Here is a 13,463-nt window from a genome sequence, read left to right as displayed (position 1 = left end):
GCATTCTTGTTTAGTAGCAGCTCCCTTTCTGAGGATGGGTCAGGTCCACAGGTAGCAAAGTCATCTCTACTAGTGTCACTGGAAAAAAATTTTTAGTTGTTTTACATTATCTTTGACTTGGACAAAACTTTGATGCCCCTTTTTGCTCTTTTTCTTGCAGTTCCGAAACTCCCTTCACCTGCTTATGGAAACCCTCAATGCCACTACCCCTCACTATGTGCGCTGTATTAAGCCTAATGACTTCAAGTTCCCATTCACGTAAGCATTTCTCAACTACTGAATTTAAAAGTGTCCATATCTCATAAGGGTTACCAAACCGATAGAAGGAAAATATCTATCGGTGGGTACATCTTCATGTCTTGTAGAGGGGAAAGTACTACGTAGGTAATAGAATTTTTTCTTTTTACATTTGACCTCCTTTACCCATTTCTCCCATTCCCCACCCCCCACCTCTGCAACCATCAATCTGTTCTCTATATTTATGAGTTTGTGTGTGTGTGTTTTGTTTTTACATTCAGCGTCTGAGAGATCATATAGTATTTGTCTTTCTCTCACTTTTTTAGCATCATGCCCTCAACATCCATCCATGTTGTCGCAAATGGCAAGATTTCAGTCTTTTTTTTTTTTTCATGGCTAAAGAATATTCCATTATGTATACCACAATTTCTTTATCTATTCATCCATCACTGGACACTTTGGGCTGTTTCCATACCTTGGCTATTGTAAATAATACTACATTGAACATGGGAGTGCATTTATCTTTTTGGGTTAGTGTTTTTGTTTTCTTTAGATAAATACCCAGAAGGGGAATTATTGGATTCTATGGGAGTTCTATTTTTCAATTTTTTAAGGAATCTCCATAACTGTTTTCCATAGTGGCTGCACCAGTTTACATTCCCACTAACACTGCACAAGGGTTCCCTCGTCTCCACATCCTGGCCAACACTGGTTATTTCTTGTCTTTTGATAATAGCCACCTTGACTGATGTGAAGTGATATCTCATTGAGGTTTTGATTTTCATTTCCCTGAAGATTAATAATTTTGAACATCTTTTCTCATACCTGTTGGCTATCTGTATGTCTTCTCTGGAAAAATATGTACTCAGATCTTCTGCCCATTTAAAAAATCAAATTGTTTGTTATTTTGCTGTTCAGTTGTATGAGTTCTTTATCTATTTTAGATATTAACCTCTTATTGGATATATGACTTGCAAATATTTTCTCCCATTCAGTAGGGTGCCTTTTGTTAATGGTTTCCTTTCCTGTGCAGAAGCTTTGATGTAAGCTTTTAGTTTGATGTAATCCCTCTTATTTATTTTTGCTTTTGTTGCTTTTACTTTTGGTGCCAGATTCAAAACATCATTGCTAAGATCTATCTCAGGGACCTTACCTGTGTTTTCTTCTAGGAATGTTATGGATTTAGGTCTTATGATCAAGTCTTAATCCATTTTGAGTTAATTTTTGAGTGTGGTATAAGATAATGGTCTAGTTTCATTCTTTTGCATGTGGCTTTCCAGTTTTCCCAACACCACATATTAAAGAGACTGTCCTTTCCCCATTGTATATTCTTGGCTCCTTTGTCATAAATTAATTGACCATATATGCATGAGTTTATTTCTGGGCTCTCCATTCTGTTTCATTGTTCTGTATGTCTGTTTTTATGCCAGTACCATACTGTTTTAATTACTGTCGTTTTATAGTAGTGTTTGAAATCAGGGAGCATCCAGCTTTGTTCTTCTTTCTCAAGATTGCTTTGGTTGCATTTTTTTCAGTTTTTGTACCCTTTGAGAATGTGAGAACAAATTAGCAGTTGGCCTTCTGAACATTTTAAAAGTTGCGGTTAACCAAGCATTCCTAGTTCTAGTTTTTGTTTTAAATTTATTTCAGTTCAAGATATTTCTAGGCTTTTGTTAATTTGGGCATTAGTTAAAACCAGAGCTGGGTGGGATAAGGCTCCTTTGGAAAACATTCAGAGTTATCCCTGCTACTTTTTAACTGTTGAAACCATCAGGAAATATCTACTTTTACCAAACATATTGTACTACATCAAATACCATGTATGAAGAGGAAGCTTTTTTTTCAAAATGGAAATATTTTTCTAATTTTAAAAGTAATGCATGCACACTGTAAAAACAATTTTCAGGAAATATAAAATAGTATGAAAATAAATGAAAAAGCATTCATTGTATCCAGAGAGATAACTGGTATTAACTGGCCAATATTGGCCAATATTTCTTCCTTCCCTGCTCCGTGTGTGTGTGTGTGTGTGTGTGTGTGTGTGTGTGTGTGAGAGAGAGAGAGAGAGAGAGAGAGAGAGAGAGAAACTAATAAAAGGGAAGGGCTCATGCTGTAATTGCTGTTTTATATCTGCTTTTATCTTAATAAATTGTGGATGCTTTTTATGTTAGTAAGTAAAAATCCACATCATCATTCTAATGGCTACATAGTATCCCATTGTATAGGTATACCATCATTTATTTAAATGACTTCCTAGTAACTGCCATTTATGTTATTCCAATAATGCTGTGATAAACATCTTTTGCCCAACATTTTTGTATATTTGCCTGAGTACCTCCTTAGGATAATGTATTTATAGAAGTGGAATTTGTGGGTCAAAGATTAAACACATTTACCAAGGTTGTAATAATTCCAACTCCCACTGTACAGTGCTTGAGTGCTTGTTTCTCTGTGCCATTGCCAGTCTTGCCCTCTGAAGATTTTGCCTCAGTTGGCAGCACTGTTCTAAAAGACTGTTATATCCTCCTCATTGCCAAGCAGCCCTTTCTGGAGGAAGTGGGAAGCAGAAAGAAGCTGCCACACTCTGGCCACTCTCCCTGGCGGCCATTGCCTCCCATCAGCCCACCTTCCGGCACCACCTGAGAAGAGCATAGCAGAGGCTTGGAGAGGTTGCTCAGAGCTTAACGTGGGGAGTCAGAGGAGTGATGAGCCAGCGAGAGGCAGGCCTTACCACTTCCTCTTTTAGGATCAGTTTAACATTAAGATGCCATCTGTCTGTAGTGAAATAATAGCTTTTAGAACACCAATGTATTTTTTTCTTTAAATAACTGAACAGTGCATATTGAATTTGCCCTTCTTGTTAGAGAAATCTCCAGAGCTGGCCTGTCTTTATTCCAGGGGAGCTATGTATAGTGAGCTAAAGCATTGTGAGAATGTCTAGCGAAGCCAAGCCATGTAATGAGTGTGGGCAAAGTGCAGAGGAGTTGGGGTTTTTTAAAATGTGAATGCTCAGTGGCATTTCTTATGAGTGTGTGGTGTGAATGGCAGGTAATGTTTATGGTTCTTTATTTTTACTGCTAATTGTGTCCTCCTCACTCTCACATGGAGTTCACCATTTTGATCACTGTCCCAACTTTTGGAATGCTTTCTTTTCTAATTTATCTATTTGGCTGTTTACAGAATAATTTAATCTCTGGACGGAGGAGAGTAGTTTGGGGTGTGAGCCAGGCTTCTTTGTGTATTAATGATTTTCATTTTCACATGTAGGTTTGATGAGAAGAGGGCAGTGCAGCAACTGAGAGCATGCGGTGTCCTGGAAACCATCCGAATCAGTGCAGCAGGGTTCCCCTCACGGTGAGTGTGGGGTTTCTCAAATACAAGGGGTCCTAACAGAAGAGACTCCTACGTCTTTCAATATGCTGATGTGAGTTTCTTTTTATAGGTGGACTTACCAAGAATTTTTCAGCCGCTACCGTGTCCTAATGAAGCAAAAAGATGTGCTGAGTGACAGAAAGCAAACATGCAAGAATGTGTTAGAGAAACTGATAGTGGTAAGAAAGATTTTCTCTTATCTGTATCTGAAGAGATTATGGCGCAAGGCCTTGTGATTGTAACCTTTGAAAGCCCTGGGAGCATCCAGATAGCACAAATCCACAGGGTGGGTGAGGGTGGGGGTGTGGGGGCGGGTGTGGGGGTGGGGAAGGGTGAGGGGGATCAAGGGGCATGCTCCCCGTCTTGGAGGCCAAGGCTGACTACTTTTAGGATGTTAGCACTGACTAGTGAGGATTGTGGTTCACCATCAGGAAATAGGTGGTGAGGCTCGGATGCAGACTCGAGGCATATTCTTGTTAGATTTCAATCATTAGCAAGAAAACTTTACCTACTACTTACTCAGGGAAGATACCAGGCCAGATGCTGTGTGATTAAGCAAGAAGTCTGGTCCTCAGGTAACATAATCTAGCTTGGAAATTAATGTATTTTTAAGGATAAAGATAATATACCTTAGTGTCTATCAGATGCTGAGTGAGTGAGACAAGAAATCAGAATAAGGCAAAACCACATCTGCTGTGGGAAGGAAAAACAATTTCATGGAAGATGTATGTTTATTATAGAATCAGGCCCTGAAGAATGGGTAAGATTGTGTAAAAATGAAAAGAGAATATTCTAGTAGGAAGCGTGGTGGAATCTCCTAATAGGAAAGAAGTAGGAAAGCATAGAATTTGCTCAGAAAACAGTAGTTTCTTTGCAGTATAAGATTGGTGTATGTGGGACAGTAGAAAAATGCTTAGGAAATGTAGGTTGGTGTTTGGAATCATGCATTCCAAGAAAAGGTGTTCTCAAACTTTAGAATGCATTAGAGTCCGTCACATGGAGGGCTTTTTGAAACACAGATTGCTGGGCCTCACCCCCAGAATTTCTGATTCAGTGGGTCTGGGATGGGCCCAACAACTTGCGTTTCTAACAAGTTCCCAGGGGATGCGGATGCTGGACTATACTTTGAGAACCCCTCAGTCATGGAGAACTTAAGATTCATGAAATGTTTTTAAAAATATATTTTCACTTGTTTGACACCAGTTTGGATAGATTACCTCACTCTGGGGTAGTTAATCATGATTACTAGTAATTAAACATAGTATTTATTTTTAGTAATAATCTTTTTTTCTTTGAAAGAGCTAAGACCCCTTAATTAGTAATGTGTAAAAGAATCTGGTGCTTTTTGAGTTTGTCCCAACTCCTTTCTAACCTGGGTTTAGATGGGAATGTAGAGAAGAAAGCAGGGACAGTCCTACACCTGGCCTCCTGCCCCAGACCACTTTGTAGGGCAGAGGTACAAGACAGAGGGCAGGGCTGGTGTGGCGGAGAGCAAGGGAAGATGAGACGGGGCAATACGGAGAGGGAACTACTTTCTAGTTCTTTTTTGTATCTCCAGCTAGGCTTCCTATGTAAACTTCATTAAAATCCAAATAATTTTAGATGTTGTAGATATACGTGGAGATTTCTGATTTTCTGGCTTCATGTACAAGATAGGAGATACCTGCCTACAGTGAAAAGCAATATTCAGATCACAGTGGTGATTATTGTAAATAAATTCCACTCTTATTATGAAAATGGTTAATAACTTGCATGCTTCTAGATAAGGTGGATCAGAATGTAATAGATCAAACATTGGTGTTTACTGTTCCACTCTGCTTGTAATCAAAAGTAAATGAGCACTATAAGTGATTGTATCTTTGTAAAAGGAGTTTTGAAATTTGTGCAAGGATTTTAAACACACTTACAGTGTTTTGTTTATTTTCAGATACTGATGATAAAGCCAAGATATAGCACAAACTTAACTCTTAATATGAATAAGCAAGGTTTTTTGTTTTTTAACTTTTACTTTGTGTGCATTACTTCCTGCCTTATTCTTCATACTGGTTTTTTTGTCCCTTCAGCTTTCTCATGGAGCATACAGCCCGATGTAATCCTTACAGCCCGGGTCAGTCAGAGGGAGTTCAGCATCTCCATTTCCCTGAGATATTTAAAATACAAACAAGCAAATAATAGCTGCCTATAACCCACAACCAAGTTTTGGCCTCAGATAATAATTCCAGGTAGAATAATTCTGGAAAATAACTCTTACACTGCAGTTTTCCTTAAAATCCCTTCTATTTGCTCAACTTGCATAGGATCAAAAAAATGGCTCCATTAGTTCATTGTGATGTAGCCCAAGTTTTAGCTCATAGATTCATCCCTTTACTGATTCTGCTTTTAGACATATTTTTTTTCTCTTTTAGAATTTCACTTATATGGTCATTATTTCTACTTCTGAGTGTACAATTTCTTCCAAAAATAGGACAAGGACAAATACCAGTTTGGTAAGACAAAGATCTTTTTTCGTGCCGGTCAAGTGGCCTATCTAGAAAAATTGAGGGCAGACAAGCTGAGGGCTGCCTGCATCCGGATCCAGAAGACAATCCGAGGGTGGCTGCTGCGAAAGAAGTACGTGCGCAAGCGGAAGGCGGCCATCGTTGTGCAGCGATACGTGCGAGGCTACCAGGCCCGATGGTAAGTCTCCTGGCACCTGGCCAGTGCAGCGCCTGGCTCCTGAGATTAGAGAGCTCATCTGATTCATTGTCCATCCTAGGACAGTTCTCAGTGGTCACCCTACCTGAGAAGACAACACCTCGCCTCTTCTTAGATTCAAGGAATAACGAATTAATTCATAGAACAGTTAAATAAAGTTTCATTCACCCTTATGAATGATTCAGATTCATCCTCCAAAAAAATTTTACTAATTACTACATACTCGGGTCCTCAGTATTTTTTATGTTTTTATACTTTTATGTGGGCTTGAAGAAATCATCTGTAAACTAAAACAGTCATGAACTTGAGCTCGTTAATAGTTGAGGAAAGCTCCATTGAGGAGCTTTCAGGAGTGATTAACAGGTCTTTCTAGAACTACACTGCAGTGTGATTGCATATTAGGATTGTTAGGCACGGCCAGAGGAATGAGTCGTGGGAGACCAAAATTGGTCTATTAGAATTTATTTGGCGTGTTTGAACTGCAGGAGGTCAGGCTAGAAAAGACCATAACCTCCCGGAGCAAAAAAGGGGTATGGAGTTTTTTTATAGGAGGGGGTAAACGAGGTTGTTCCCTCTTCAGTGCTTCAGGGGGTTTTCGTTTCATTGTCTTTAGCAACCAAGGGTTTTGGGTCATCCCACCCTAGCCCCCAAGCCTCTGTCTGGACTGCCCAGGTCTGCCCAGGCCCACTGATCACAAGCCCCTAGGAGACAAAGTACAAAGCAGGACAGGATAAGATGGTTTCTACATTCCAGGTGGCTTCTCCAGGCCTAAGGCACACACAAGCCGGCAGGTACAAGGTACAAAGCAAGACAAGATGGCTTTTAAGATAGGAAGTTTCCTGTTCCTGGCCTAAATATGGCCTAACAGGGATAATTTTAATTTAGAAATATCAGTAGAAATGAACCAATGCTAAAGACTTTGCCCATATGGATATATTTGGGAAAATATTGCACATTAGGTCTACAATGGGTAGATCTAAGAAAACTGGTGATAAGTAAGTATGGGCTTGCTGTGTACAGCTGGTCTGCTATGAAAGGGGAACATAGCCTGGGATGGTGAGCACTATTCTAGGAAGAATGAACCTTTGTGAGCTTTACTTCCTTTATTGTAAAATCAGGTAATATGAGACATCCTACTGTTCAGGGTTAGGGAAGGCTCAAATGAGATAGTGAATGCAAACATATTTTAAGGAAATATAAATTGCTATATAAATATTAGAAATATAAATGTTGATTTACTATGTATATTATTATCATGATACCATGGAAGTACTACTTGTTATGCCAAAGATATTAGTGCTTTAAATTTCTGCCAAATATATTCCTGGGTTTTTCAATTACTGACAACTGCACGACCCTTTCCTTTGGCCAGCTACACGAAGTTCCTGCGCAGAACCAGGGCAGCAACTACCATTCAGAAGTACTGGCGGATGCATATAGCCCGAAGGAGGTACAAGGTCATGCGAACTGCCACGATTGTTCTTCAGTCTTATTTACGAGGCTACTTGGCCAGAAATAGGTATCGCAAGGTGAGCCATTATTTTCAACTTTGTTTATTCATTCTATTAACAGTAAATCAAATTCCACATCTGTACAAAGTCACCACAGGGGCTCCTATGGACATAGGAACCATATGGAGACAACCAACATTTGAAGCATATTTTTAAATTAGTACATATATTTATTAACCAGACAACAGAAAAAGAAAATTTACCTCCTTTTCTTCCCCTTGTCTATGTAATTTGAAAAAAAGCTAGTGTATTAGTTTCCTGTGGCTGCTGTAATAAATTACAGTACCAACTTGGTTGCTTAAAACAACAGAAACTTATTCTCTCACAGTTCTAGAGGCCAAAACCCCAAAACCAGTGTCACTGGGCCAAAATCAGGGTGTCGGCAGAGCTGCACTCTCTCCAGAAGTTCTAGGAGAGAATCTGGTCCTTACCTCTTCCAGCTTCCGGTGGCTACCAGTATATCTTGAGTTTGTGGCCACGTCACTCTAATCTCTGCCTCCATCTTCACATCATCCTCTTCTCTTTGTGTGTAACTTCGCTTCATTTGTCTGTCTCTTATGAGAATATTTGTGGTGGATTTAGGGCCCACCAGGATAAGCCAGTATAATCTCATCTCAAGATTCTTAATCACATCTATAGAGATCCTTTTGTCAAATAAAGTATCATTTACAGATTCCAGAGATTAGGATCTGATATCTTTGGGGGACTTTATTCAGTTGTCATGGGCTTTGACTAGGTAGGATATATGACTAATGGGTAGAAGATTGTTCCAAGAGTGAAATCATCTTGGAATAATTTTACCATGGTGAAAAGGAAATAAATAACATTAATGTCGTTAAACTAACATAAACTTGCAATATGATTCTCTAGAAGTTTTTTTTGACAAATAATCTTTATATCTAGCAATAATCAACATGACTTTAGATAATGGATCACCAGATTCATTTTAATCATCACCTCTGATAATATATGACCTTGTTGATGAAAGGTTTTTCTCTTTTATTTTGGCACAATTTTGAGTCTGTCCTTTAGGAAATCCAGTCTGGATCTCAGCGCTTTAGGGGCACCATAGTTAAAAGGAACATCAATAGAGTGTTTTGAGGGACAGCTGTCTAAGCATAGGCAGTATGTGGGCGTGACCTAGCCTCTATTCATGTATGTATTTTACTTCCTTATTTTGAAGTAAGTTTAGACAACAAAGAAAAATAGAAAGCTAATGAGGCTTGAATGAGCATGTTTAATAGCTGTGTTTTGAAGAAATTTTGTAGACAGCTACTGCAGGTCTTTCTGCCCGAGCTGGCTTTATAGTCTGGTGTTCTTTCTTCACAAGCATGAGCTTTCAGGGGAGGGAAAATCCTTATTAAACTTGACCTTTTGGATACAGGAAACTGGTTACCCTTCCATTTCCCTCACTACTCTCCTCAGGAACATCTGAACTGGATTTTGAGGCCATTGGTTTAGCAGTAACAGTCTCTGGCAGCTTAGCTCCCACTGTGGTGACACAGTGGGGGTGGCAGGTTAGAAGCTAGATCACGTATAGGCCAAAAGCACCCCATTAGTGCTCCTTCTGGCAGTGTTTCCGGTCCAAGCTTCCTCTTCATGGGGCTTGGGAGTCTTACAGGGAGAGGAATATTGTTTAATTTCTCTGACTCACTGATGGAAATGAAACGAGAATGGAAACTCTAATTATACACTGTTTCCATTTGACTGAAATTATAGAAATGGACCAATGTCTGAAGCTACATGGAGATAAGGAAATGGAATAGGAAAATGGGCATTAATAGCTTTGCCACTGTGTGCTGCTTGAGTTTTAAAGTCTGAAAGCCTCCAATTTACCTTCACTGAGTGTTGTCCAGTTGGTCACTAGTCATCTGGGTAAAACAAGGGGTTCCCTAGGGATGCGATGTTCAGGGAGAGCTCAGGACGCCCAGCCTCCCTGCAGCAGGAGGCACAGTAACCACACCAACTGGAAACTGAAGGCTGCCTTAGCGTTAGGAAAACAGCCCAAAGGGGCAGCCTGGACTTAGTTGAAGATACTGTCTAGGTCTCCATCTATGTTTCTCCTGTATTTGAGGACTGAAAACTTAACCACTTATTTCCTAAATGTATCCTCTAGAATGGCACATTTTTTTCATTGTTTTTCTCAGATATACTCATATAACCTAAAAATAGGAACTGTTCTTTTAATGATCTCATTAAACTGCTATCTATTTGAATAGATGATTTCAGAGATTTTAACATTTAGGAAGTTTCATGAGGGATATGTTGTGTCCATTTGTAATAATCACTAAAAGTCCTTAATCACATGCATACATTTAAGTATCATTCATATCATGCAAGAGTTGCTTCATAAAATCATAGACTTAGAGGACCTTAGAAGGCTTTGCTAGTTCAAGCTTTATTAATTTCAAGAATTTCTTCTCCATCATTCCTGAAATTATTTACCCAGTCTCTGCTTGATTGTTGTTAGTGACAAATTCATCTTGCAAGGCAACCATTTAGTTATAAATAAATTGCTTATAAGTTTAGGGTAACTTTTTTTTAATATTAAATCAAAATTAAGATTGGTTTACTTCATCTTACTTTTAGTCTTCCTTTTAAAACTTTATCCCCACTACCTTTGAATTCCATAGGTGGATTCCTGCTATATTTGAAGGAACAGTGGGAAATCCTCACTAGAATGGTGTTCCTCAAATTGGGCAACCAAGAATGTCATGTTTTTGTTTGTTTCTGGAAAAAAAAAAAAAAAAATTCAGTAAATCAGTAATACACTTTGCTGTACTCCAACTGTTAGCCTTTTATAACCAGCTTACTAGCCATACCCTGTGTCCTAAAGCACAGACCTAATACACAGTGAGATGGTATCAGCAGTAAGGGTGGTGGGTAAGTCTTTTATTTTAGTGGCACATAATTCACAGGGTGCCAAATTCTGTTCATTTTATAGAGGATCACCTGTTGCTAACAGATATCATATTCCAGGAAGAAACCTAGTGGGTTTTTTATTTCTTTCTAGGATTGTTTGCCTTTTAGTAATATGGTACCTTTTATTTAGACAGCTTCTATGTGTATACTCTATCTCTAATTACCTTTTAAAGTCTTTTTAAATCACTTTTAAAAATATTTTGTTCTTCCATATACTTGTGATATGTACAATCCACATAATACATTGGTACTTCAGCTTTTGTGTCTTTCCCTTTAGGTGATTTATGGATTCTCAGCCTGACAGGCATAGGTTGATAGAACTGAACTCTGAGTCTAGTCCAGGGCCTGACATTACTTGCCCTTACCCTTCTCTGCAGATACTCTATGAGCACAAAGCAGTAGTCATCCAGAAGTGGGTCCGGGGCTGGCTGGCTCGTACCCGCTACAAGAGGAGCATGCATGCCATCATCTACCTTCAGTGCTGCTTCCGGCGGATGATGGCCAAGCGCGAGCTGAAAAAACTCAAGATTGAGGCCCGTTCCGTGGAGCGCTACAAGAAACTGCACATTGGCATGGAGAACAAGATCATGCAGTTGCAGCGCAAAGTGGATGAGCAGGTGTGTTTTAAACAGGAACTCTGAAAGTGGAGCGCGCCTCCAGAAACCCACGGGGATTACGTGCAGCATCGTCTCCCCTGACTGTACCTTTCAGTCTTAGCAAGAAAGTGAAATAATGACAGTAATGAGTGTGGAAATAGTGACAAGCTCATAGGGTATATTACAATTACAAGGACTGAGGCAGGAAATTATTTCTGAGAAAACAGCAGATTTACTGGTGCTCCAAACATTGACCGAGAGCCATATTGTACTTTATGCTTTACAGAGCTCTTTCGCCATTACCGTCCATTTGCATGTAGTGCAATGTTCCCTTTGCAGGTTGTTTAGGACCGAGAGGGCGAAAGGAACAGGAAGATGTCCCTGCTTCCAAGGAATCTACAGTCTATTTGCAGACATCAAAGTTTGATTTCTTAGAGATAGTTACTAAGTAATATTTTAGGGCATGCAAATGATATAAAGGTGATTTAATAATGCATAGATGTTAAGGAGGGCAAAGAAAACCAGAATGAAATAGGGTTCATCAGAAAGGTTTTCTGAGTGGGAGGAGGAGTTTTGAGATAGTAAACAAAGAGATTTGTCAAAAATTTGTGATTTTAATGCCATTTTATCTTTCTTATGCATCGCTTGGCTAGCACGGGGCTTTTAGTAGTACACCGATTTGTTTTGAAAAGCAAGTATAGATTTTCCTATTTCTGGATTATGAATCAGGAAATTAAAACTTTACGATGGCAACTCACCTTGTGACTGAGAAAATCATATCTATGTTGCTCATGATGTAAACAGAAGTAATGGTGCCTGTTCTCTCTTTGTATCACTAAGAGGGTATTGATTGTGTTATAAATGTTGTGGTTAGAATTTTGGTCAGATACTATATCAATGCTATGATGATACAGCACAAATATGATGAATAAGCATGGTTTTCTCACTAAATACATTTGATGATGTGTATATTTACTTATTGTTACTTATGTGTATGTTTAAAGAACAAAGACTACAAATGCCTCATGGAGAAACTGACCAATCTGGAAGGAATATACAACTCTGAGACAGAGAAACTACGAAGTGACTTAGAGCGTCTTCAGCTAAGTGAGGAGGAAGCTAAGATTGCCACTGGGCGGGTCCTCAGTCTGCAGGAAGAAATTGCCAAGCTCCGGAAAGATCTGGAACAAACTCGGTCAGAGAAAAAATCCATTGAGGAACGTGCAGATAAATACAAACAAGAAACTGAGCAGGTAGGAAGGAACTAATGTCATCTCCCTCCCCATCTACTCCTTTCACAAAAGAAATGTGCTGTCATATTGACCTGGCCCTTGTCGTTCAATGTTGGTTTCAATCAAAGCTGAAATACAAATTTCAGTTGTTTTACTGTTCATTATTAGTGTTTCCCAAGCATTTCTTCCACATTATGGATGAGTAGATGTAGGTCTTTTAGTAGAACTTTTTGACTCTAATGAGAACAGAGGAAAGGCAGTATTGTAAGAACATAATTAATGGCAAAGTCCCTCTTTAAATGCATAGTCCTGGATGGAGTGTAGATTCCTTTTTCTTCTGTAGGGTTAACACGATTAAGAAGCAAGTCAAACAATGAACTGTTAATAGCTGATGCTAGAGGCCATTCTGGAAACCTGCATTAAGGCTGTGCTAAGAGGTCCAAGAAGGAGAAATCTAAATGTCCGCGCACTGATTGTAGCCAAGAGCTGCTATGCACATTGAACCAAAAAAATAAAATAAAATAATAAAATAAAATAAAATAAAATAAAATAAAATAAAATAAAATAAAATAAAATAAAATAAAATCCTTACCGATTGATCAGTGCTTCCACACTACAAATTTGTATTAACTTATGTCAAAACTTTACTAAACACAGAAAAAAAACATTAAGGTTCTCAATCGTCAATGAGATGTATTGTTTAAACCAAATAAAAGCACCTCAACATAAGGCGTACTGGGAAAAAAGTAATTTTCAGAGATTCCACTAGGATGACTGTCTTTAAAATGAAAACAGGTTGACTCTATTGGTTGTAACCGTGGGCAAGAATCCCAATGTGCTGTTTTTGTGCTGACTTTTGAATGTTAACCACAACATACGGAGTGAGAAGCTCAGAAGGA

The 13,463-nt window shown here is 38.9% G+C and overlaps 1 protein-coding gene across 1 annotated transcript in view; it reads left to right on the top strand.

Moving 5' to 3' along the window:
* The window catches only part of MYO5A (myosin VA), a 158,963-nt gene that overhangs the window by 98,912 nt on the left and 46,588 nt on the right, over positions 1–13,463 (top strand). The window contains exons 16-22 of the mRNA XM_074327734.2: positions 161–258; positions 3,505–3,591; positions 3,680–3,788; positions 6,074–6,285; positions 7,676–7,832; positions 11,114–11,353; positions 12,337–12,585. Coding sequence (XP_074183835.2) covers positions 161–258; positions 3,505–3,591; positions 3,680–3,788; positions 6,074–6,285; positions 7,676–7,832; positions 11,114–11,353; positions 12,337–12,585 — 1,152 coding nt within the window. The remainder of the gene's footprint in view (positions 1–160; positions 259–3,504; positions 3,592–3,679; positions 3,789–6,073; positions 6,286–7,675; positions 7,833–11,113; positions 11,354–12,336; positions 12,586–13,463) is intronic.

This window comes from Rhinolophus sinicus, chromosome 3 (assembly GCF_057876585.1).
Source record: "Rhinolophus sinicus isolate RSI-liver-muscle chromosome 3, RSI-T2T, whole genome shotgun sequence".
NCBI lineage: Eukaryota > Metazoa > Chordata > Mammalia > Chiroptera > Rhinolophidae > Rhinolophus > Rhinolophus sinicus.
Note: the sequence above shows the minus strand (reverse complement) of the source record. Positions and strands in the feature narration are given on the sequence as shown.